We start from the raw sequence: 27,067 nt of genomic DNA on the forward strand, positions 1-27,067 counted from the left end.
GTGTAGGGATCATACAAAAACCAGTAGTGTGATCATATTAAAGATGTCATCATAGGCCCTGCATCCACGGGTTGTATGAACAGAACAATTTATACTTTCAGTAGTTCTTTGTGTAATTTGTCTTGTATAAACATGTATTAGTTTCAAATGCTCTCAGATAGCTCAATGTAACAAAAAAATGGTGACAGCCCTATGTCATCGGTAGTGGTAGCAGTAGTTACCCTGGCTTTTGATGCTTTCCTTTTCAAATTCTCGATGTCAGCTTTGAAAGGTTAATTTAAATGGACAACAATATTGCTAACAGTTAAATGACTTGTTTGTATGTTGCAATGAATGGCTTTTACTTAATGCTTTTCAGTTGCATTTGTCTTACGTTTTTCTGTTTTTACATGCTTAGCACGCCCAGTTTAGGGAGTCTAGGAGTCTGTTTGATGAAATATTCCTCAGTCGTCCAGAGGTATGGTACAGTTCTCTCTAGTTTAGATTTTAACTATGAATTTTCCTGCTGGCAAACAAATGCTTCCAGGGTTAATTGTGCTTTTTCCACCCCCACCATTAATTTCTCCATATTGTTTTATATGCTAATGGTATCATTCATGGGGTTTATGAAGTAATTTAACCCTTTCCTGAGAAGTTTTTTTTTCTCTCTGTTAATCCAATGCATTGTGGAGAGTTGTATCAGTTCAGTTATCCAAGGGGCTCCTGAAAACTCAGGTTCTATCTCACTATTATGTGCCATACTGGCTTTCAATTTGAAAGAAGCTAAAAAACACTGTGGAAAAAAACAGTCCTCTTTTTGCACAATACTGCAGGCAGCATTGCTGTTTCCAAGGAGTTAATAGGTTCAACTTGAACAGATGCTCTGTAACATTTGGTATTCTTTTGCTTAGTGAGATTACTCTGCGACATGCCATTTATGCTGATAAAATATTTTGCTCTTCAGATGTTTCTCTAGTCATAGGAGCAGTAAGCTTTGTTTATACAGATCTCAGCATATGTAGCAGACAAGAAATACTGTCAATGATCCTTAAGATGGCTAAATTTATCAAAAGTCACCATGAGAGTGTATTATATATTACATGGATTTGTATATGTTGAGTATCATTCTTCTTATTCAAAAGGAAAAAAAAATTGATAGAAATGTCAATATCTAATAGAAGTATTACTGTGAAATTACATTTAGTTCTAAGCATCAACAAAGAGGACAGTCATTTATCATTGTCCCTTTTCGTTCCTCAATATATGGTGGCAATTACATTTTGAAGAAAGGCTGGAGCAGTTCACACCATCTAGATCAAATGAGAGCACTGTGAAGGACAGACAATATTACTGGGTCTTGAGCAGTGGCAAATCAGTGCCTTCATGTGCAGGTGGTCATAAAACCACATAATAATAAATATGTAGATATAGACTGAACAGGATTTAAGCACAGGAAATGTATTTAATTTCTTGTATGTTCTGGGAATGTCATATGTCAGCTTTTGGAGAAAGTAAATAGAACAGGGTTTAATATAATTCCTTTTTAACATGGAGTGTGATAAAATGCAGCTTGCTTGCACTTACTACAACAGTGCCTGTTTGCACAACTGCCCTCATCTCACTGGGTTGTAAGCCTTAGAAAAGCCTGTGCAGTATAGGGAACCATGCTAAACTTGTTATGGTAGTTGAGTGAAATTTTCTGAGGCAGCATTTTGGGTTGAGTGTAATTCACTAGTTGGTTTGGAAGTGCCAGTCTTAAGTGCAGTAGTTATCTGAGAGTTTAAATAAGCAACACAAAAAAAGTCAAAGATTAATTTTTATATAGGGTTTTATAGACCTTCTGAAATGAAAATTGGAAATATTTTTTGTTGTCCTGACTTGCAAAAGGAACTTTTGTGGTATACATTTCAGGGATAAGAATACTCAAATGCAGCTCTTCCTTTAATGCATTTTCAGCTTTTTTCTCCCTTCCCCCCCTCAGTCTTGTAGCTGCTGCAAACTTGAGCTAAATTAACTACTGATTTCATAGTCACTTAGGGTGACCGTTTTGGACATGTCTAAAATTGCATTATAGCCCCTTAGGATAGTTGTTCAGCTAGCTTTTTGTGCTTTCCTCAGAATTGTCTAGGTGAATAGCAGTGTTTTTTGAACTAAGTTATCTGATACAGTCTTAGTTAATTAGTCAGAAATGAAGAACACAGCTGGAAAATCACAACCATGCCAGCTGCCTTCAGTTGGTACAGTTCATTCTAGCACACTTTTAACTGTAATCTCTATACCCTAGTCAATTATTTTGCTGTGTTGACAAAGGTGAAAATGTCAGTCATATGACAGGGCTGTAGACCATTGTAGTTGTTTAATGCTCATTTAGTTGTGAACTTAATATACAAAACTGACATTTGGTGCAGTGACTGAATAATGTCTTACTATTAGAGTTGCGTTATTTCCATAGTAAGCATTTGGTGTGGGTAAAACAGCTAAGGAAATCTCACTTGAACAGATTTTTCTTGATTTAGTTTCTTTTTTTTTGCTTTAAGGTAATTTTTTATCTCAATTCTAATATATTATGATTAATTGAAGAAAAATAGGGGAAGAATGTAACTCATACATATGTCTAGACCGTATTACTGCTGCAACTGACAGTATTATTTAACTTGTATCATCCTGCAGTGTCTTGATCTTATTCATTTAAGTATAAAAGTGGTGTTTAGCTGGCTTTACAGTTTTCATCAGACTCTTTAATAAGTGATGTCATCATGAAAATTTTTATGTTCCCCAGTCAACAGCTGCAGCAATGCTTGGTTTTTTAAACATTTTTGTTGTTGTTTGGTTTTCATTTTTTTATATAATTTTACTGGTTTGCAGAACTGCATGCATAAGATCTGCGAAATTCTGTAGAAAATAAAGTACTGAGAAACCCAACCCCCTTCTTATACTTTCAGTATTTTAAGATCTAGAATTTTGACACGATGGGAAAAATCTTTGGATCGTTTTGGCCACCATTTGTGGCGGGTGGTGTTTGGTTTTGGTTTTTTTTAGTGGGGTTTTTTGGTTGTTTTTTTTTGGTACTTGAACTACTGTTGTGCTTTGTTGAAGACGTTCAAACACTTTTAAAGTGCTCGCGCCCTCTAGTGTCCTTAGAGGTTTTCTTTGCTTTTCAATTTATTTTTGTTTCCCCCCACCCGGAGTTACTGATAGTGAAATCGGTCAGCGCAGTGATGTTGCATCAACAATTTATTTGAAGACGCCAGCATCTTAATTCTGTACAGTGGGAAGTACAAAAAGAATTTTCTGGCAGAAAATAAACCCCCAAAAAACCCGAAGAAACAACCCCAAACAGAACATACTGTGATGACTTCTCAAATAATATTTAATAGGTTGGCTGTATATCAAATTAGTTACAGTTTAAAAAAATAAAATACTTCTGTTTGCTTAGATTGTCCATCTGAAATAATTTCTAGCTTCATTTAAGATGAATAGGCATTAGATACATATACAGAAAAAAATGACAGAAAATTTGGGCTATGTCAATATGAGCAACAAATGAGACTTGTTCTATAGATAAGAATTATTTTTCATGTAGATTTTCCTTGGTGTGGACGTGTTACAGTAATGTAAATTATCTTGTAGCCATAGAAACATAATGAATACTTTGATCCTACAGATAGTTATTCTAAAATAAACTTTTCACTAAATTATCACTAACCTGTAAATCCAGGAAGAAGAGTATCCACCACGGGATGATTTCAGTGATGCAGATCAGCTTAGAGTGGGCAATGATGGCATCTTCATGTTGGCATTTTTCAGTAAGTTATCTTGTATAACAGACCTACTGAGGTGTATCTTAACTGTACCTTTTCTCTGTGGAATATAAAAGAGAGCTGTGATAAACTGCATTAATGTACTGTAATGAATATTAATTTTCTATTACCTTTTTTCCTGTGCACAGATCTAAACGTTTTCTGTTCTAGTTGTAGCAATTTTTTTTTTTCCACATGTTTTTCTGTGTCATCTGTCACAGATAAGGGGACAAAGCAAAAGCAGAAGAAATTATTTGAGGCACAGCAAGGCTGCATTGCTACCTGTGAATTGGGAAATTCTGTTATCTTCTAGTTGGACTACCAACTTCAATTAAAGGCTGGGTTATGAAAATCTGGCAGTGGTTTTTTGGGTTACAAAAAAAAGTGTGAGAAAGATGATGTGCCGTATAAAAGCTGCTGATGTTAGCTTAGTGAATTAACTAGTGGTGGGTGGGTTTTTTTTTAACTAATCCAACCATGCTTATTTTCCAGTTGAACTATCCACTAGTGTATAAAAATATACTGTCTTCAGGTAATGTCTGATAGCAACCAGCAGTACTATAGCACTTCTGCAGGTATTCTGTGCGTGTGCGCACTCTGCATGTCTGGTAACCTGTGTGCTGCAATGACCTAAGTGAGATTTAGCCACTCTAAGTCACTTCTAGAAACAAGCTGCTGTAGTTTCACCAATTGTGTGTTTCTTTCTAGTTTCTGAGGATAATTTTTCCCTTCCTGGAGTAAATGTGTTTGTCAGCCTGGATGGAATCTTGGTGTTGGGGATGTAGCCGTGCTTTTTAGTATTTATTGTTGTGAAAGCTGATGGACTAGCCACTGAAATTTCCTGTGTCTTTCAGTACACATTGTATCTTGGTTCTTTTTTCTTTAATGTTTTTCATAGTCTCTTTACTGAACTGTTACAGATGCAGGTTACAGAACTTTCACAGCAGCTCTTTTTTTTTTTTCTTTTCATATTGGTGTACAAAGTACTAGGACAATGTGGTGTTTGCATGTTGAGATAAAAATGTGTTCACCTTGCATACCAAATACATATGTAGGATAATAAAGTGACTTCTGTAGTCTAACCTCTTTTGTAGTTGGACCATAAAAAAGGTGTATATTCTTGAGGGCAAAGGGGCATATGACTTCATTTTCCTTTATTTTTTTTCCTTCCCCTCCTCCTTTCCGATGTGCTACAGCATTTTGTCTTTAACCTGTTTAGGTTCTGTATTGTGTGAACTGGTTCTTGCTTTTAAATCCTGGTTCAGGCCTTCATTATCACTGCACTTATTAGATGAAGTGGTTCATTGACTCTAACATGGTTTAAGTCCTTAAAATCACAGTGAAAATGGACTTGTTAGCTTGCAGCTAGCAGTACAGCAGTAGTAAAAATCTAGCCCCGCAGAGCTTCAGTGAAGCTCACATGCAGTTGTCCAAAACTGCTTGCCCAGAACCATGTTTCTGACTTCAAGAATGCAGGCATTCACTTGCAAAATTGACAACTTTCTCTTCAAATAGCTCTTTAGCTGAGACTAGCTGTGCAGAGCATGGCTTTTTCACATTTGACAAAAATACTCCATAGCTCATGATTGTTCTTGATTCTTCTGTTACAGTGCCAACTTTTTTCACTCATTAATTCAATGCATAAAATGAGACCTTACACATTTCAAGGTATTTATGCAAGTGTATGTTTAGCTGAGATCTGTGTGGCTGTACGGATACCATTTACATGTGGAAATTGATAGTTTACTTGTTTGAGTTCACAAACCATCATACAATTTGTAGACCTGTAATAAAGTTCAGTATTTTTTTCTTAAGGATATTGGAGAACTAAATGAAAAAGCATGCTTAAGTTAATAAGGTTAGGTTATAAATCGCAGCATCACAGGATGTTAGGGAGTTGGAAGGGACCTCCAGAGATCATTGAGTCCAACCCTGCTGCCAGAGCAGGACCACAGAATCTAGCACAGGCTGCACAGGAATGCGTCCAGATGGGTACATAGTAGGCGATGTATTCCTGTCCTTCTAATAGGGAGATAACAATCTCCATTAAGTTGATATGTGTAGATTTCAGAGATCAGGAATTAAAATGAAATTTACCATATGGCTATCTTTTGTTTTTTTTCAAAGTGGAGTATTTTTAAGTGCTGCAAGTAGAGATGGCAGATCACAGAGAGCCTAGAATAAGTTCCCTCAATTAGAGAAAATGCAGGTGAACAGTGTCAGGTACTCTAGCAAGAGGAGCTTGTAAAGAAGCTTGTTGCAGATGTGCTCACACGCTTCCTCCTGTGACTGATTCTACAGTGTTGGTAGATAGGTCTTGGAGGGAGGTGGGGGCAGACTGCTGTTGTTTTAAATGTAAAACAGTAAACTTCTCTAATTTAATTTTATTCAACCGAAGTCGAATAAAGTAAACTTTTTTACTGTCCGTAGCCACATACTGCACATCAACTGGTGATACGTAGCTACCATCTAGTGGTAGCTGCCCAAGTTGCATAAAATTCCTATTTAGAGGCCATCTAGTGGCCAGATCTGTTTGTATTTTTCTCTGTTTTGTTTTGGGTTTTTTGAGGGGGAGGGTGGGGTGGTGGTTTTGTTTTGGTTTACCTGTTAACCGTCTAAGTTTTGTTTGGCACAGCTAAATAGAATGAGACGATATACTCTGAGGGGTAAATGTCCTCTGTGAGAACAGGTGGGTTTTCTTGCTTTAGTGCTTGATTCAGAAATATAGTGGAAAAACTGGGGAGGTAAAAGCCCTGTGTTTTATTCCTAATATGGTAGAGGCATGTGTTTTAAGAGATTGCTGTTGCTCTTGAAATCCGTGATTATCTGCTCTGTATCAGTCAGGACTGATACTTGATTGTTGGTTTCTGATACATTCATCTTTTAATGCATAAATGGATATATTAGTGAAAATATCAATTTTGCTATGAATGCAAAATGCAGTAAATTTTGCTTACAGACTACATTTTTTTTCTTTTATGTATGTAGTCTGAAAACAAATATATGTAAATAATCTGAAAGAAAACATATGTCAACAGTATCACAGTAGCACAGGGTTAGGAACTGGCTGGAGGGCCGAGCCCAGAGAGTGGTGGTGAATGGTGCCACATCCAGCTGGCGGCCAGTCACTAGTGGTGTGCCCCAAGGATCAGTGCTGGGCCCCATGCTCTTTAATATCTTCATTGATGATCTGGACGAGAGGATTGAGACAGTCATCAGCAAATTTGCAGATGACACCAAGTTAGGAGAAGATGTTGGTCAGTTAGAGGGCAAAAGGATTCTGCAGAGGGACCTTGACCGACTGGACAGATGGGCAGAGTCCAATGGGATGGCATTCAACAAGTCCAAGTGCCGAGTGCTGCACTTCGGCCATGGCAATCCCATGCAGAGCTACAGGCTGGGGTCGGAGTGGCTGGAGAGCTCCCAAACAGAGAGGGACCTGGGGGTGCTGATCGACAGCCACCTGAATATGAGCCATCAGTGTCCCAGGTGGCCAAGAAGGCCAATGGCATCCTGGCCTGTATCAAGAATAGTGTGGCCAGCAGGAGCAGGGAAGTCATTGTGCCCCTGTACTCTGCATTGGTTAGGCCACACCTTGAGTACTGTGTCCAGTTCTGGGCCCCTCAGTTTAAGAAGGACATCTAGACACTTGAATGTGTCAAGAGAAGGGCAACAAAGCTGGGGAGAGGCCTTGAACACAAGCCCTATGAGGAGAGGCTGAGGGAGCTGAGATTGTTTAGCCTGAAGAGGAGGCTCAGGGGTGACCTCATTGCCCTCTACAACTACCTGAAAGGTGGTTGTAGCCAGGAAGGGGTTGGTCTCTTCTCCCAGGCAACCAGCACCAGAACAAGGGGACACAGTCTCAAGCTGCGCCAGGGGAGGTTTAGGCTCGAGGTGAGGAGAAAGTTCTTCACCGAGAGAGTCATTCATCATTGGAATGGGCTGCCCAGGGAGGTGGTGGAGTCACCATCCCTGGAGGTGTTCAAGAGGGGGTTGGACGTGGCACTTGGTGCCATGGTCTAGTCATGATGTCTGTGGTGACAGGTTGGACTCGATGATCTTTGAGGTCTCTTCCAACCTTGGTGATACTGTGATACCTTTGTAGAATTCAAGAGGAAGTTAATAGATGAGTTTCTCAGAGTCATTTAAAAATATTTTTAATTTTTGCTTGCACAACAGAAGAGAGGAATTTTATTTTGAACACCATAGTGGTGTAATGGTGATAGAGCAAAGAACTCTTATGACTAAAGGGATTTGTTTTTTTTTCATGCATAATCTGTAGTGGAAGTCCTTTGAGTCCTGTCTGATTGACTGATCTTGACTCGTTGTGTGAAATAGGATGTTTTGGGCAGTAATAAAAGGTTTTATATTTAAGGAGTTCTCATCTGTGAGAGTTCTCACCTATGTGAGTTCTTACCTTCCCATCTGTGAGCCCCAGAAGAAACTGGAGCTCATGTATTCTTTGAAACCATGGGAGTCTTGAGTTGTCCCTGCAGCCTAGGAAAACTGAATGGTAATTTCAGCTTCACAGTTGGGTTAGTAAAGAGTTAATAATGGAGAACAGTGTTCAACCATACAATGAAAGCTGAAGTTCTCATATAGAGATCTGCTCAGGTGTTGTTCAAGAAGAACAAATGAATGTAAACACTGTGTGCATTTCACACCAATAAATTTAGGAATAAACCTGGCTCTTCAGACCAATTTTTTCTAACTTCTTTTCATGATGCTGAACTTTAGATGAATGATTAATGTGTAGTTGTGGAAAGCTAAATAACAAAAATGAGTTAAAAAAAAACCAACAAAAACAAGTGATGTGCAAGACCAGTTGAGGGAAAAGCAAATGTATTCCACTGTACATGTCATTATTCTTGCATCTTAGTATCATAGTATCAGTCAGGGTTGGAAGGGACCACAAGGATCATCTAGTTCCAACCCTCCTGCCATGGGCAGAGACACCCCACACTAGATCAGGCTGGCCAGAGCCTCAGCCAGCCTGGTCTTAAACACCTCAGGGCCTCAACCACCTGCCTGGACAACCCATTCCAGGGCTTCACCACTCTCATGGTGAAGAACTTCCTCCTCACATCTAGCCTGAATCTCCCCACCTCCAGCTTCATTCCATTCCCCCTAGTCCTATCACTACCTGAGATCCTGAGACGTCCCTCCCCAGCCTTCCTGTAGGCCCCCTTCAGATACTGGAAGGCCACAATGAGGTCACCTCGGAGCCTTCTCTTCTGCAGACTGAACAGCCCCAACTCCTTCAGTCTGTCCTCGTAGAAGAGGTGCTCCAGCCCTCTGATCATCCTCGTGGCCCTTCTCTAGACACGTTCCAGCCCGTACATATCCCTCTTGTAATAGGGGCTCCAGAACTGGACGCATTTCTCCAGGTGGGGTCTCACCAGAGCTGAGTAGAGGGGGAGAATCTTCTGATGTATCGCAATATGTACAATTCAAAACCTTTTCAGAAGACTGCTTAATAACTTGAAACACAAACTTCGTTTACTATAAATTGTGGGAGTGGAATGAACGAATGTGTCAGTGTTGCTTTGCTATTGAATGAGTTGCACTGACAAAGTAAGCATGGATTAGTAAGCTATTAATAATGAAGTACAGCTTTACACATTATCTTTGCCTTGCTTGTGTAGCTACTGGAGAGTGAAAAGCCCTAAGAAAAGGACTTAAGGTGTGGAAATAACTGATGGATAGCCTTAGTTTGCATGTTAGAATCTAAGACTTTTAGAGCACTCTGTGCTTTGTTTACTGGGAATATCTTACTGCAAACCATCAAGAGAAATACTAGTGTAACACAGTTGTTGTAGGCATTGGATTACATTACATTGGATAGCAAGAAGACTTTATATCAAAAAAAGACCTCTAGTCCAACCCTCCTCTTCCCAAAAGCAGCTTATTTGTTTTTCATTATGACTTTTGTTGGCATGAGGAAGTAATTCTAATTGTTATATTCTTTGTGTGTGCATTACATTGATATAGATTTGCCTTCTCCTCTTGTTGACACTTCAGGAATATATAAAACCCCAAAATCATGCTTTTATCAGTCACGCTTCTGTCTGGTGTTAGAGTAGCGGAGTGGGGCTGTAACGATGATGCCAGTGAAGTCAGTGTGAGTTTCATCTGAATGTCTGAAATTTATTAAAAGAATAAGAAAAATTAAAAGAAAGAGGACAGTAGTCTAAATTTGGACTTGAGTATGAATCTGAACGCTAACAATCTCTGGGATAGGGAATACAACCTTACTGCCGAGTGATTAGTCTTACAGTGGGAATCTAGAAGATGAATGCAGTATGTGGCTGCATGGAGAGGATGTGTAAACAGTTAAGAATAGGGTTTATGTGTACAGATCAGGTATTACAAGCATCCTTATTTTTTTAATATATACCTATTAAAACTATAGATATTCTTGGAATTCCTCTAATCTGTGTAGTGCATTAGAAACATATCTGTCTTCTGTACTTTTTTGAATACCTGTTGTTGGAACCACAATCAAAGTCAGTCTTTGTAGCTTCAGCAGGGAGAAAGGAAGAAAGCAGTAAGCTATTTTGCTGAGTGTCGTAGTTTAGACTGGGTGCCCTCTGCTACAGGGGTGTTTCCTGTGTCCAGAAGTCCAGCCCAGTGGGTGGATGCAGGAAATTATGTATTTCCACCATAATCCCTTGCACCGCTATAAATTTTTTGGCGGGGTCTGGCACTTCCTCTTTCCTTTCCTCTCCGACACCCAGTAACTGGAGGAGAGATCTCCCGGCCATGGGCCTGATTAGGGCCCAAGGCCACGGGGGAATGGGCAATCTCAGATCTGGCCTAGCATGGGGGAGGGGAGGGGGGGAGGAAGGAGGAGCCCTGGGGGTTTTGGGTGCACCCTCAGGTGGGGATGGGATCTGTCTGGGTCTGTTTTGGGGTCTCTCTTGTCACTGTGTTCCTAGCTTTCTGCATGCACTCACTGTTCTCTATTTAAACTTTCCATCACTTTTGCAATCTGTTTGAGTCGTTATTTCTGCACGTGGTGGGGAGGGGGTCTGCCCCAACCCATTACACTGAGACAGGAACAGTGACACATTGAATAACTAGCTTCTGAAATTACACTTGTAAAAGTGAGCTGGATTTGGCAAACTTGCATAAAATAGGGGAAATCTGTTCTAGAAGAATGCATCCAAGCTTTCGCAGATCTGAGTTTTTTTCTTCTGTTTTTGTTCTTATGTAATAAACTTATTTTTTTTTTCTTCTCTGCATATTGCCATTTGAATCAGCATTTATTCAGTTCATTATGTGTTTTTTGGTTTTTTGTTGGTTTGGGTTTTTATCTTTGGTTTTTGCTGGTTGGTGTTTTTTGGGGGTTTTGTTGGTATCTTTTAAAGATCAGTAGTTAGCATAAAAGTAAGCTTTCTTATTGCCATGTTACCTATGTCTCTGTATGAGGTAAGGTGTTTTCTGACACGTACAAAAGGACTATTGATTTAAAGTCTTCCAAAACTTATGTTGGAACTTCATTTTCTCAAAAATTAATGGAATACCACTGCAGTTTTACAGACTAATTTTACATTTGTGGGCAAATCATTGCATCTTCATGTAGATTGTTGGAGCAGTTGTCATATAGTTATAAATTGCTGTTGTCTTGTATCTAAGAAAACTTTTGACCAGATTTCTGTTCCAAGTTAATATGGTTTGGGTTGGAAGAGACCTTACAGATCATCTGGCTCTAATATCCCTGCTGCAGGCAGGGACGCTTTCTACTAGATCAGATTGCTCACAGTACCATCAGCCTGACCATGAACATGGGACTTCCACAGCTTTTCTGGGCAACCTGTTCCAGTGTCTCATGTTTTGCTATCATTCACATCTTTACTAAAAAGACAGAGATTTTTTTCCCGTGGTGTTTTAATGTTTGAGTTTTATGTGGGTGGGTTTTTTTGTTTGGTAGGGTTTTTATTCTATGTTGTTGTTGGTTTTTTTTAGTTTGTTGGTTTTTTTTTCCCCCCTGAGTTTGAGATTTTAAAACATTAAGGATTTGTATGCAGGGGTTTTGTTCCCCTTTGTTCCCTCCTTCCATTCCTGCTTGCTTCTTCAGTGGATTTTTCTTTTTCCCCCCATGCTTATTGTGATCTTCCCAAATGTTTTCAATTTTCCACCATCTTGTTCTCTCCAGAGTTCCTGAATTGTCTTCTACAGTTCCTCTAGCTTTTCTGATTTTCTCATTAGTTGCCCTCACTTACTCCCAAAACTAGGAATTAGACATCACCTAACCGGGAACTCCTACACTTTGCTTCGCACTCGTATGCACAAACTGAAGTCAAGACAGATGATGTTGTTTATTGTCAAGTACATATGCAACCATGAAACTTTAAATTGTAAAACTATTACTGGGAGTTGTGTACACTTGTGAGTTGGAGTAACAGTGGTACTTTATGCTGCATGTCCTTTTTGTGTCTTGATTTCTTAAGCTTCTTTATAAAACTTCCCAGCCTTTTTTATATGTTATACTTGAATATAGATCTAGAAGAAAAGACAATAACTAATGAAACATCAGCTTCTCAGCTTGCCTTCATTTCTATACTATGTTTGCAGAGCAAGAGCAGATACTTTTATTGTTTGATGCAAACTGGATAAAGCTGTGTATGCAGCCTTGATACATGCACGTATGCGTGCATAGAACTATATTTCTGATTATAAAAGTCTAGCAAGGTTTTTTTCTGTTGTTTTAATGCAAGTCTTGTATGTTATAGTCCTTTGTTTGCATTTGCCCTTCATGTCTAGTGTGATCTGGTTAGACTTCTGTAGCAATGTAATACTTTCTTTTATGTTGGAATTTTCTCTTGTTTAAAGTAGTAGGTTCCAGCTTGTTTACCGTTTGCTTTGTTATTAAGCGACTGTACCATGGGGAATGTCTGGGTTCAAAGTCAATCTCTGAAAGCCTGAATTACCGGAAGGGAATTGCTGACTGTGTAAGCATGTCCTTATTAGTTTTAAAGTGAAATTAATGTTAAGTCTGTTTGCTTAGCTATACAGATTAACAGAAGCTACTGTTTCTTTTATTTTATAGTGGCATTTATTTTCAACTGGATTGGATTTTGCTTATCATTCTGTATAACAAATACCATAGCTGGAAGGTATGGTGCAATCTGTGGATTTGGTCTGTCCCTGATCAAATGGATTCTCATTGTACGGGTATGTTTCTTGATTCACACTGTACAGACTGTTTGTATACCCAAAACTAACAATTTATTCAGCGATATATAATAATGGAATGAAAACCCAGTATATTAAATTCCAGTGCTTAACAGAGTGCCCAGAATTCTCTCTTGATTTTCACTGTAGTAGAGAATTTACTTTATGGATATTTATGTGCTTATTAATAATGATTCTTAATCTGTTTTCATCTGATAGCATTTTATGTTCATCTTTCCACTGAAGTAAATGCAGAATGACTCATTCTTTGCACATGTATTTAAAAGCATACAAAAGTGGAGCAAATACCTAAAATATCACTGGTATTACGGTGTCATATATGAAAGATTTATAAATGGCTCAGCCCATCAACACTTCTTCCTTGTATCTGAGTCAAACTTCACTATGAAGTTAGTCACATTCTTATCTTCTTAGATGCTCAACTTCTTGATATTTTCACTGCAAGATTAGATACTTTTCAGTAAAGTATATTAGACAAATGTTAGTTAGCTGACTAAGTAGATGCTAGATGATTCTTTCACAGCCTGAAATCTACATGTCAGTGAGACATGTCTAACGAAGAAAGAAGTCTCAGCTAATTTAGACATCTTTTCTGCCATACCAACCCTGAATTATTACTTATTTTCTGTATGTGTGCTAGTAACTTAACTTGATTTGATCTTTAGCATGACAGTAAAAGGATTGTGGGGAGAAGAGATTGGATGGTCCTTACTGGATGTGTCCTGCATCCTTCTTAGAGCCAAGAATTTTGAATATTTGATAGAATACTACTGGACCACATGTTGCTCTGGGGGTTTGGGATGGAATTTGTCTTAAGGGACATGATTTTTTTTTCAACTGTGCATTCACTGGGGATGTTTCTAGCATCCCTTGAGGCATACTAAACAGAAGGCAGAACTTGCTCATTGTGTTGGTTTTATTATTCCTGTCTGCTTGAAGATGTGCTTCTTAGGAAACACAAAGCAAATGTATGCTAAATTTTCTTGAAGAAAACTGTGTTCTAGGCTATATTTAAATTCTTGTTATAATGTGTTGCGAATTCTAAAATAGTAGAGCTGACCAGTTCCAAGACCTCAGGGGTGGGAATTTTTTCATAGTGAACATTGTTATCTTGTCTCACTTTCTAGACTAGAGACAATAGCAGAAAGCTCAGAAAGGGGTATGTCAACAATTTTTATGGTGACATACAAGCATGTGCACAAAACTCTTCTGTTCCAACTTTGTTTCAAGCTTGTGCTGCCCTTTCTCACTCAGGGTCAGTTGTACAAAACTTTGTAGTGTCTAAACAGACATATACTCTCTCTGTCTCAGTTTTTACTAAGAGGGGAGAAGAACCAAGACATAATTTTGTTGTTGGGGAAGTTCTGCAATCATGTCTGCTTCTGCTTAAAGAAAACGTAAGAATAAAAGAAAGAGTTAAACTCTGCCAGTGTTTTATTGATGGGTGTAGGAAATCTCTCCAGTTGAATTAAATTGTAACTTGAAAGTAGTGTATTGGCATGTTTAGAGAACTGAAAATACTGACTATCAGGTGAGGTGGGATTAATAATGTTGTCAGCATCCTGACAACTGAGTATTCATTTGCTATTTTAATGAAGTGTCAAAATATTAAATGTTTGCTAAATTATAGAAGTGCTAGTATCTATATAGGAATAATGGAAGTACCAGTGTAGCAATTCTGTTTCTTGATTTTTTTTTTGGTTTTTGTTTGTTTGCCCATAGGAATGAATATAGTACAGTATTAAATCTTTAAGAAAAAATAAAAATCACATGATTTGGCTTTATTCTTGAGGAAACGTGTGGATCTCAGTGCACAGTTCCTTGGGAAAAAACCACCCTGCAACAGCTATATCTAGAGCTTTCTTTAATGTCTTGATTTTTGCCTGCTTGCAGATCTGCAGTCCAGTATCTTTCCCCCTTCTGGTGGTGTGTTTTTTTTTTTTTTTGGGGTGTTTTGATTTTTTTTTTTTGGTTGGGGGGGTGTATTTGTTTGGTTGTGTGGAGAGGCAAGGGATGTGTTGAGTAAACTGAATTATATGGCTGAATGGTGTGATTTCGTGATTGTTGCTACTGAAACATCAAAGAAAAGGCAAACGGGAAATACTTTGGCAGGATGCAACAAACATACTGCATGATCATAGGATGGGAAGTGTATGAAAAGTGTGCTGAAACTACTAAACAGGTTTATTTTGTCTGGCAACTTTTTACACATCTCCCTATTCCTACTTTTTGTGTGAGTTTTGGAGACATTTGATTAGCCTTTTTATCAGTGAAGCATGCAGTCTGGAGTCTGGTAAAGGCACAGATACCTGTCTCCAATACCATCACACCCTGCCCTCCAGCTGCCTCCCACATCAGAGGGAGGACAAAACTGTCTACCATGGTCACTAACAGGAACAGTTGAAATGGCACTTCAAGGTTCATTTAGTTACGTTCAGCTTACTGCTGGGAACTGAATGCTGGTTTGAAAATGAAAAGACTTTAATGAGTTGGGGGTCTTTATGGGGCTGGTATTCTTGGCAGCGATTAACAGTAGGGGGTATACAGAAGGTCAAAAGCTCTTCTTTTGAGGGGTCAGCAGAACATCCCTGTCTGATAAGATTAAACTAATGTGGCTTTTGGTGTTAATATCTAAAGCAGCAGGCTGCTGTATGTGTTTGGGAAGGCAGGCATTGGGGGGTGGGGTGAAGGAAAATCGGCAAGTGGTGATTCATTGCAATGGAAAATGTCAGTTGATTCTGGCAAGTAATACAAATTTGAGGCTTTTTTTACACACACACTTTTTAGAGGTTTTGAAAGACCTTTGCCACAGACCAACTGACATTGGAAATGTTACTTGTATGTTAAACTGCTGCACAAACACCTGTTTTTCATTTTAGTTGAGTATATTACTTTTGTTTAAATTTACTGCGCTTTCTCTGTTTGCATGGTGCATTCAACACGTCTTAGTCATCTGTCTTACTGCAACTAAGCCTTGTCTATGAATTTCAGTTTTCAGATTACTTTACTGGATATTTCAATGGACAGTACTGGCTTTGGTGGATATTTCTTGTGCTTGGTGAGTGGCAATTGAAAACATTTCTGGTTTGATGTGGAAGTCATTAAAGATGAAGCATGTCATTGTAAGTGGGATTTCTGTAGCATGTTTATCTCAGTATTTTTTATTTCTATACTATTCACAATGCCATTGTTTATAACAGTGGTGTTACTGTGTGAACATCAGACTCTCAAATAACCTTTCAGCTTAAAAAATGTCGTTTCTACATATGTAATTATATACATACCTGACACTTCTAATTAGTGATATTTAAGCTGCTGCTTCTGATCTAGGGGTGCAATACTGTGTAATGAAATTTTGGCTTATGTAGAGAGCATAGTAAAAAGTGAGTGATGTGTAGTACTTTCATGTATAAACCTGTATATTAAGAATTAAATTCTAAGAAATGTGACTGATCCTAGGAGAGTAGAGTCCGCTGCTTTGTACGTGGATCACAAAATGTCCTTTCCTAGTCCTTTGAAATGCATTCTGCATCAGTAGTTTCTCAGTCAGACGAGAGAATGGCTTCATGCTTTCTGATCACAGCACTCGCATGATGTCAGCTTTCTCTTAGGAGATCTGTCTGCCCATGTTCAAAGTCTTATATGCATCAAAGTATGCTTTTCTCTCTAGTCAGTGTTAGGATTTACCAAAGGCCAACCACTATATATTTTTTTTTTCCCTACTGTGGATTTTGTAATTTGAATATGAAATCTGGAATGATTTTTACAGAATGTTGTGTTGCATAGAAGTGATTGCTACTATCCATTTTATTTCCTAGCTCTTGAAGCATAGTGAACTGTTGCTAGTTCAGTAGGTGGCAGTCTTCCCTTTGAGTCAATTACTCAGATGCCTAACAGCAAATGTTAAATTGAAATGATGAATAAATTTAGAAAAAAAGGCCAAACAATCCAACACTGAGATCCTGACTGTTTGTGACCTGCTATTCATCTTACAAGAAATGCCAGAAATCTTAAAACTTTTCCAGTGTGCCTTTTAGTGAAGTTCAGGGGCATTCTTCAGACTTTTTAATACTCAGCTTGCTTTCTGCTGTTCACTCGGTGGTTTGAAATATGTAAAACCCACAAATGTTAACGCATCACAGCACCAGCCCCTTGAATGCTTTTGTATTCTGTTTGAGGTGATTGCATTTAAGTAGGAAGTGAAATGATTTTTTAGAGGTACCAACATCTTCATGTCAATCTTTAATTAAAATAAACCCTTTAGGTGCCTGAAATTGGAATTTGACGCTCTTCACTTGGATGAAAATAGTATGTTCTTCCCCCAACATTTTTCGTCACCATGTCTGTGGAAAAAGATCCTCTTTTTCTTAGTGTTTCACAGCACTTGCTCAGAAGTCAGCTCTGTTAAATTTAGGAAAGCCTTATCATCAGCCTGAGCTGTTTCAAGTTTTTTTTTCTTTTTTTTTTTTTGTTTTTTCTCTTTTCTTGTGTGTGTGTTTTTGTAGTGTTGTGTTTGGTTTTTTTTTTTTCTTTAACTCACAAAGTTTATCATACGCTTTGGAGTAACAGGCATGTGCTATGCATCCAGCCATCATTGTTTGTGGGTTACAATTGTTCCCTTGCCTTATGAATGTTTAGCATGAAATATGCCAACAGTGTTTTTAAACTGATAAAGTGGATATACTGAGATTGCTGTAGCACCATAGAAGGATTTAATCCAGCAGAGCTACTTGGCAGGACATGGAGGAGTATTATCAAGTCGTGGGAGCTCTGCCAACCAGATCTATCTTTCATCATTTTGGTGTCCTGCATCTCTTCAGAAGTGAATGAATGGAGTTGGATTCTTTTGCATAGGCCTTTGGCATAATTGAGCCCACCTTTTGCCGTCTTCCCTCTTTTGACATTCACCTGTCTGTTTCTGATCCCTTGCCTTCTTTCCAATTTTGGAAAAATTTGCTCATGCTTCATGGAAAAGTGAAGTATTCTGCTTCCAAGAAGCTGTCATGTACAGTGAATAAATTGAAGAGAAAGATAATACTAATTTTTAAATTCAAATGTTAGCCAATGTTTATTTTTGAGGAACATAATGGAAAGTGGGTTTGGTTTTTTTTTTCTTCTCTAAATAGAGAAATATATGATTTGGAATGGACTCATTTCCAACATGTAATGCAGAAAGTATGCTTTTGGGCACCTTAAGAGCTTCCTGCACACCTTTTTCTATTCCAGCTGCTTTTTAGCTGAGGATGGAGCTATCTCTAATAATATCTGGGTAGCACTTTTGTAGTAGACTTTTCATCCAGACTTAGTGCTTTCCTCTCTGTGCAACATCCACCTTAATCACAAAATGCATCTGCCTTAGGTCAGAGTTCCAGTCATTAGCAGAGCATTCTCAGTGTTTGGTTTTTGTTCTGTGTGTGTCGTAATGAAACTCTGGTTTTAAAAAGGCAAAAGGAATGTAAATAAAATGAAAGTTTACAAGGAAAAAGCATTTCAAGAAGACATGAGCATAGGGAGGAAAAAAAAAAGTCTCTCAACTTGCAGAAATTAAGCAAAACTGCATCACGTAGAGAAATATCCATGTAAATATTGGAGATTGTTTATAATGATCTAAGATGATGAAAAATATGAAATCCTGTACCAAAGTTGTTAATCTTCAGTTTAAGTGTATATACACATTAGCATCTGTCCTCAAGGTACCTGTGTGTTTTAATAAATGAGGAGAAATGCCCTCGAGGCTTGTGTTTCTCTCCACTGGATGTAGAATTCAAGTTTTGACAGTCTCCTTCCCCAAAACTCTTGCGCGGATTGTTTTATGTGTGTTAGATTCTCCTCCATTCAACTGATGAATAGATTCATCTGCCGAGGTTTACTTAGTGGAGGAAAATGAGCCAAAGAGCTGTATCCACTATGTGACAATGTGGGCTTGTTTATTCAGATGTCCAGTAAATCTCTAACTTGATAAAATGATTTTGGCAACCTCATGTTAGCCATTTCCATTGTTGCAAATGTAACTTCTGTGTGACTGTTCTGTATCTCTTGTTCCTCTTATGAGAGCTGAAGCATTCTTTCAAATGCAGTTAAGTGTAAATATTTTAAATAATTCACAATAATTTAAATAATTCAAAATTAGTGTGATCCCAACACATGTTGGGTAATTGTCCTTGAATTGACTGCTGTTCTTCCTCCTTTTGGACAGGTGCATTTCTGTGGGCTGTGAAGTCTCAAGCCATAATCTACTGTGATTTATTATGGGGTTGTAACTAGAGCAGTCTGACTGTCCTCTTTTCTGCACCCCCCACCCCCCCACCCCCCCCTTTTGACTTGCAGTACATTTATTTAAAAGGTGTGGGGTTTCTTTTTGGTTTGGGTAGCCTTCTACCACACTAGTAACCACTAGTAACTTAGTTTGGTAATTCTACTTGACCAGTATGGGCAGCATGTATTCTGTTTATTTTTTTCTCCTTTAATTTTTTTTCATGCAGTCTTTAGTGGATGGTGCTTGAACCAGGAGGAGTGTAAAGTTTCTGAAAGACCTTCCATTAAGACCATACTCAAGTATCATAAGATAAAAGCAGGAGACATTCTTGTTGAATTTGTGACTGATGCATGAAAGCCTCCCTTGAATTAGTATAATCTAGGCTTTTCAAAAAATGATTTTAATGAGAATGCTGTGGGATGGCATGTGCTTGGGATGATATACTTCAATTTGTACATTTTTTCTACACTTTCAGGACTCCTCCTCTTCTTTCGAGGCTTTGTTAATTATCTTAAAGTCAGAAATATGTCTGAAAGCATGGCAGCTGCTCACAGAACAAGATTTTTTTTCTTGTACTGAAGGTAAGCCTTTTATAGCAATAAGATTATCTCTCCCAGGAAAACTGAGAAGAATAAATTACTTACATTAAAAATAAATAGTCAAACTTCTGTCAGAAAAGAGAACTCACATATGTCGTGAATGAACATATGTCATGAGTGTTGTATTTATTCTGGATGGACTTGGAAATATATGAGGTCTCTTGAAGGCATGAATTTTGAAAGTAAATAATGCATCCTTGTTGCCTCCAGCTCTCCCTGGAACCAATGTTCACTAACAGAAACTAAGAGGGACCTGTTCTTTTTCCTAAGCCAGTAACAGTATCTGCTGCCTGTCAGGATAATATCCTTTGTGTTGGAAAACTGGCTTTAGCAGTCAACCTGTTGTCAGCAATTTAGGAAGTGCTAATCTGCCTGCATATTAAATCTGATTGACATGGGTTTGAACATGCAAACAATAGATGAGCATTGTCTCTCTTCAAATGATTGGATTAAGACACTCATGTACAAGTATGATTACTGTGTGTGCAACAACATGCTTTATATATCCTTCAGGTAACTGACTAATCAGTCTGGCACATAGCCACTTTTTTTGTTTGCTTATTTAATGCTTTTTTGTCCATTAGGTGGATCTATTGGACTTCACTATGTAACTTAACCCAGAGGTCTTCATTTGTCTTTAACTTTTTTTACTTAAACTGCATGGTGGGATGAACTTAAGCCTAGAAATAACTACTGTAGCATTTTCATTACTTATTTTACTTAAAATACTTAAATACTATTTTACTTCACTTGAGAAGCTGTTTGCTATAGTGAGCAGGTTTTCTCCAAGATGGGTTACAAGATCAGTATGAAATAACTAGCAGCACATTATTAATGCCTGAAAAAACAGATGCAGTACTTGCCTAGAAAAAAAAAAATGGTTACTTTTATATGAGAGAGGTGTACACTTGAAAGCATCTAATGATTAATACCTATGCTATACTACAAAGTATTTGATCATGGAGGAAATCTGTTAACACAACTGTAACATATTTGTTTTTAACGTGTCCTTTGGTCAAAATGATGCCTTAGGTTAAATAACTGAGATGTGTATTGCCTTTTAGTAACCAACCTAAATTGGCAACTACTTGGCAGCGTTTAATTTTTGCATAGCTGCATATTGCTTCTTTTCTTAATGATGTGGTAACCTATTGAGAATGCCAACATCTGTAGAGATGAGACTGAAAATACCTGTTTGCTTTTAATACAATACATTTCTAAAAAGACTATTTTAAAAAGAATTATTAGGACTAGTTGGTATTTGAAAGTTGTACCTTGAAAAGGATAATGACAGTGTAGGAGAATGTGAGCTGGTATTCTTTGCTTTTCTGCAGTTAAAATTCTGCTTTGGAAGCAAACACTTAATTCAGCATTAACTGAAGTTAATTGGGTGTTTTCTTATCTGAATTCAGTGCTTTGAATTTTTCCCTTACCTGTAAGCATCACTGGGGTGTATGGGCTGGTAAGGTCTGTGGAGTGTTTAGAGACCTGAACATGTTATTACATTAAATTTTTTCCAAGCATTTTGAGTGTTAAAACAAGAAGTTCAGATTCGTTGCTGTTACACTTGAATGTCTGTATTCTTGCATGGACAGATAACTTCCTCTACAGGATCTGTTGCTTTTAATAAATAGCAAATGTTGCCTCTACATTTACAAAATGTTCTCAGGTGTTCTTTTGAAACAATAATAAAGGAACAGTAATGTTTCTGCTTTTTTTCCCCTCCCATCCTGACATGGGGAGAGGAAAAAGGCTGCTTCTTTGCTGCTGCTAGGATTAATGTCAGTTAGCAATGCTACTTCTAGTGAATCACTGTGGTGAACTGAAGTACAACTCTTTCTTTATCTCCAGACTGCATCGAACAGACATTCCTTTCCTCAGTGTGAAACTTCAGATGATCTGTAACCCTACGAGTTAATAGGATAGAAGACTACTAAACCAGAAGACAAATTAGTGGAGATAACGGCTTCAAAAATTAATGACAGGGTAGTTTATGCTCAAATACCAGTTCTGGTCATTCTAGGAAATATTTATAATTGCTGCCTTTTGTTTTAGCACATTTCTATGTGTGCTTATTAGAAAGATAGTATTGAAGTAAGAACAAACCATCTATTAGTAGAGATTAGGTACAGTCAGACTCAGTTAATCTGTGCTTGTCATATCTGAAAGATTTAAGTGGTAATTTGTTTCACAGTGTGTATGTACCACTGGCGTGCTGATCTGAATTTTGAGTGCAATAAAACGCATTAAATGATTCAGATGAACCAGTTCAGACAGGTTTGGTTTACTTTCTAAAATACAATTTAGATTCATCCAATAATTGTGTAGAACATTTTTAAGTTTACTAAACCCCAGAGTTCTTTGTTGTCACAAACTTATATTTGCCAATATTCTGTCAAATTCAAACCAGTGTACTGGTTTGCTTAAAACTGATACTCCACTTTGAGTCCCTTGTAAATAACTCTGCATACATGACTGTTGGAATTGCTTCTTAGGAAATATGTCAAAATATATTTTGTAACAGCATATTCTCTAGATTTTGTTTAATCTTAGAGCTATATAGATATTTTTTGTTAATTGGCTATTAAGGGTATAGTTGTCACTATTAGGTGTAATTTTGGAGGTAAAGGCATTGAACTGTTTGTCTCATCCTAACTTTCTTTATATGAATTATTATTAACTGGTTTGGCCTTGAGCCTGATAGTCATTATTCATATGCATTATCCCATTAAAAGATAGGGTTTGTTCATGTTAGCAGGGATGGACAGGCTTACATCTTTAGTCCTTGGATCATGATAGGTGCACCTTTGTTTCTGAAACAAAGTATTGCATGTGTATTCCTTGGGCTATAGCACTGGTTCTGTTTCAGAAGTCTTGACTTCAATATAAATACAACTTCCACTGTGAGGGAGTCTCAAAAAACCAGAAAATTCATATACCTATGTTACAAAAGCTGTTGAGAATAAATACTTTGCCATTTCCTATGAATAAACTAATTCAAATGTAATTTTGGAAATCCTCTGTGGAAATCGTGAAATGATTTGGTTTTTAAAAAAGATCATGCAATAGCCACGAGAATAACCTTGCTTTTAAAACTCTGAAGGTAGAAAATGCTCGTTGCACCTCTCCCAGCCTTCACTTTAAGGTACACCATTGCTTTCTTATAAATATCATCTCTTTAAGGGGTACTGTCTGTTGTTCATGCATGTGTAGTTTCCTTTGAAAATTGTGAAAGCTATGCTTCTCCTTAAGCAGGAGAATACATCTCTCAGTCCTCTGTACAACTGGAATCTCAGTTGCACAAATACGGTGGTTGTGGCTGCACCTTTAGGGGAAAAAAACCCAGAAAAAGCAACAAATGCTTTCCTCCAGTTTTTCTTTTTATATTAGAATGCTGCCTTTTTATTACTAACATTAAAAACTGTGAGGTTTATGTTGTTTTAAGCTAGTGCCGTATTCAGTTTTGTCTCTATAATGAATGTTTAAAATGTGCATATATAAACTGGTCACATTATGAATTTTCTTAATCTTTCAGAGATACTGAAAGTGTCTAAAACTTTAGGGGCAAGTCCACTTCCCAGTTTTTTATGGAAATAAGAAAATTAAGTATTGTGTTCAATATCTGACTGGGATTTCCTTCTCAACTTACCTGTTTGTTTCTGTGTTTTCTTTTGCATTTATTGTCCACATGAAAAAGAAGCAGATAATAAAACATTGCTTTGTTTTGCTAATTGAGGCTTTTGGGCCTTTTTTTGTACTTCGCACCAAATGATGCAAACTGCAGTATTTGGAATACTAGAATTATAGACAAATCACTTTGCAAAATGGGAACTGACCAATCCTCTCTACTCATCTTTTCATCTTGTGTTTTGTAGCAAATAGAAACCCTGTAAGGACATTTCTGTTAATTAGTTAATACAACTGCCAAATGTGTCATAGTTACTCTTTTTCTAAGTTTACCAATATCAACTAGTACTTTTCCAGCTCTATCAATTTTCCCAAATTAAATAACAGCTTTCTGACTGAATTATTTTGCTTGCTCCACTACATTTTACAGGAAGCTTCATACAGATACTTGGGGTGGTTTTTTTGTTGTATTGTTGGCTTTTATTTTTTTTTTCTAGGACTATATTGAAAAAAACCATACTCTTACTTGGCTAAAAAGAATATGTAGGGTTAAAAATGTGCACATTATCTAATCTCTGTAGTTGATGCAGCAGTTTGCTAGCCTGAAATCTCTTCAGCAGGAGGAACGGAATTGGGACACTGTTTTCAAAGACTCTGCAATCTATTCCAGATGTGTCAAATGCTGCATATTTTCCTTGCTATTTCCTGTGAGCTTGGTTAGGAGCAGCTGGCTCTGTGGTTTAGAGACACCTGGCCAGCTTTGCTTTGTGTCTTGGGGGGATGGGAGGGGGAAGGGGAAGGGAAGCTTCCAGTATCAGTCAAGTTGACTGTAAACAGATTTGGTATTAATGCAAATAAGGCTTTGAAATTTGGAGCAGAAACAGCAGAGAGAGAGGTTAGGTGGGGAGAGAAAAATGCCATTTTATTCAACAACTGGTATGAATGTAATTTCTTTAGTTCATCTACTTTCATTGATGTGGACATCATAGGAAAATTGACATCTTGAATATGATTCATATAGCCTGTGACTCTATTAGTGCATTTCAGTATCACAAAATGTTAGGGGCTGGAAGGGACCTCAAGAGATATCTAGTCCAAGCACGCTGCCAGAGCGGGATCACCTATACCAGGCCACACAGGGACTCATCCAAGCAGGTCTTGAATATCTGCAGAGAGGAAGACTCCACAACCCCCCTGGGCAGCCTGTTCCAGTGTTGTGTCACCCTCACAGTGAAATAATTCTTCCTTCTGTTTCCATGGAACTTCTGATGCCTTAGCTCCCACCCACTGGCCCTTGTCCTGTCGTTGGGCACTGCTGAGAAGAGCCTAGCTCCATCCTCTAGGCACTCACCCTTCAGATATTTGTAAACGTTAATGAGGTCACCCCTAAGACTCCTCCAAGATGAAGACCCCCAGCTCCCTCAGTCTGTCCTCATAAGGAAGACGTTTCACTCCCTTAATCATTTCCGTGGCTCTGTGCTGGACTCTCACAAGCAGCTCCCTGTCCTTCTTGAACTGAGGGGCTGTGGTGGGTTACCAGAACTGGACACAATATTCCAGATGTGGCCTCATCAGGGCAGAGCAGAGAGGGAGGAGAACCTGTCTCCACCTACTAATCACATGCCTTCTGATGCAACCCAGCATACCATTGGCCTTCTTGGCCACAAGAGCACTTTGCTGGCTCATGGTCAACCTTCTATCCACTAGGACCCCCAGGTCCTTTTCCCTTTCACTGCTCTCCAGCAGGTCAGTCCCCAACCTGTACTGATACCTGGGGTTGTTCTTTCCCAGGTGCAAGACTCTACCCTTGCCCTTGTTGAATTTCATTAATTTCTCCCTGCCCAGGTCTCCAGCCTGCCCAAGTCCCACTGAGTGGCAGCACAACCCTCTGGTGTGTCACCACTCAGGATGATCCATCATTCGTGCTTCCAGTCCTCTTATGGAGCAGAGGTTGTCTCCACTTTGTTTCTGGGTTTATCCCCTGTGTAATACAAGTAGTTGTTCATTGTTTCTTAATTACATGTGGCTGCACAGGTGCCCATCCCTCTTAATTTTCTAAGTTGGTGTGATCCTGTAACTTCCAAATACCCAGTTTCAGACAAAACAGGCTGCAGCTGTTGTAAATTGTTAAAAAAATAACTATAAAGCACACTTTGCTTGCATGTGTTCTGAGTTCTGAAAGCTGATGAGATATGTTGGACTTGGCAGGTTACGTAGGGCTTGGTTTGGGTCTCTACCTGATCCTTCTCGTCATAAGGATGATGAGTGCTGCTACACAATCTACTCTTAATACAGCACAGGCTCAAGCTGAGGTTGCTGAGTAGTTAAGCAGAGATTCACTCTGAAGGAAGAGAAACAAGGGAAGGGAGGGTGCTTGGACCTTCGACTCTGGGTGTACAACAGCCGATGTAGCAGGTGTTTTTGTCAAGATGATGGGAGCACATCTACGTGCAGTCTTCAGTGTTGTCCTTCCCAGCTGACCAGTCACTTTGTGTACCTATGCAATCTCTGGAAAGGGCCCTTACGTTTTCTTTTCTTCCTGGAGACAGCTGGAGCAGTAAATTCTCCTCCATTCAGATGGGGAGAAAGAGGTTCCAGTTGGCTGTCTGTGGAGGCGTTTGGCCAGCAGTTGTTAGCCTAGCTGGCCCCATGGGAAATGCCTCTGGCTGTTTCCCTGCCTTGCCAGCAGGAATGCAATCTGCATCCCTGTCTTTGATTATGCAATCTGCATGGCAACTCTTGCAACACCAAGGTTTACATTAATGAAGAAATCAGTGTTGTCAGCTTTGTATTTTGTCACAAATCTCACACTGCTGGACATCTTACCATTTCACTTAACGTGGTAGCTACACAAGATTAAGTCTAGGGTGGAGAACCAGGTATGTTCCTTCCCAGCATGTCTTTTCTAAGTCTTTTTGATGGATGTGATGCATTCATGGAGGGTTGTTCCTGGTCTTGTGTGGACCTGTCTGTAACTATCTAGTAGAAAGGGGTCACTAAGGTTTGTTACTGATTACTTAGCTATTGGCATTTTACCCATAAAATTTGCACTTTTCTAGTAAGCAGCAGTGTGTCTTAAAACATTCTCTCTCCAGTAACAGCAACAGCTGTAGCAGGAACATAGCCACAGACATTACTACTGGTGTCTGACATATCTTTAAATGAAGTAAATACTCGAAGTATTGTGTTATATTTTTTGTATTGAAGTGAGTTTTTTGTTTGCTTCTAACTTTGATTTTTAAATTTCATTTCTATGGTGGTTTTCTTCCATTGGGGGATGCAGGCAGCTGAAGGGTGAATGTTGCAGTTCTCCTAGGCTGAATCATTTCATTTGGCTGTTCTTAGAGGGTCGTTCTTCATTGAACTGTGTGAACATGCAGATTGCTTCAGGATGTTTCAAAAGCAATGACTTATTAAGAATTTAAGAATCAAACTGACCAAGAAGGCATACTCAAGATATAAAGGGAAAAACAAGAAAAAGGAGTTGTGCAAATTAAACTTAGTTCTGTAAGCCTTGCCTTAACAGATCAGTGTTAATAAAATCTCAGCGGATGAAAGCGTCCTTCAAATTCTGCCCTTATAATGGAATTTGTGTTTAGAGTCATCCC

General features: G+C 38.4%; 1 protein-coding gene across 2 annotated transcripts in view; it reads left to right on the forward strand.

Annotated features, from left to right (window-relative positions):
• NDFIP2 (Nedd4 family interacting protein 2) overlaps nt 1-23,563 on the forward strand; it is a 49,092-nt gene extending 25,529 nt beyond the window's left edge. The window contains exons 4-9 of one of the 2 annotated variants that reach the window (XM_068158638.1): nt 398-457; nt 3,698-3,785; nt 12,832-12,956; nt 15,969-16,035; nt 19,709-19,814; nt 21,684-23,563. In XM_068158638.1, the coding sequence (XP_068014739.1) occupies nt 398-457; nt 3,698-3,785; nt 12,832-12,956; nt 15,969-16,035; nt 19,709-19,812 (444 nt within the window). In that variant the 3' untranslated portion in view covers nt 19,813-19,814; nt 21,684-23,563. The remainder of the gene's footprint in view (nt 1-397; nt 458-3,697; nt 3,786-12,831; nt 12,957-15,968; nt 16,036-19,708; nt 19,815-21,683) is intronic. The other variant, XM_068158709.1, reaches the window with a different exon arrangement.
• Nucleotides 23,564-27,067: the final 3,504 nt, after the last annotated feature.

The sequence above is a fragment of the Melanerpes formicivorus genome, unplaced genomic scaffold (assembly GCF_026170545.1).
Source record: "Melanerpes formicivorus ecotype bairdi unplaced genomic scaffold, bMelFor1.0.p_v2 SCAF_1, whole genome shotgun sequence".
Classification (NCBI taxonomy): Eukaryota; Metazoa; Chordata; class Aves; order Piciformes; family Picidae; genus Melanerpes; species Melanerpes formicivorus.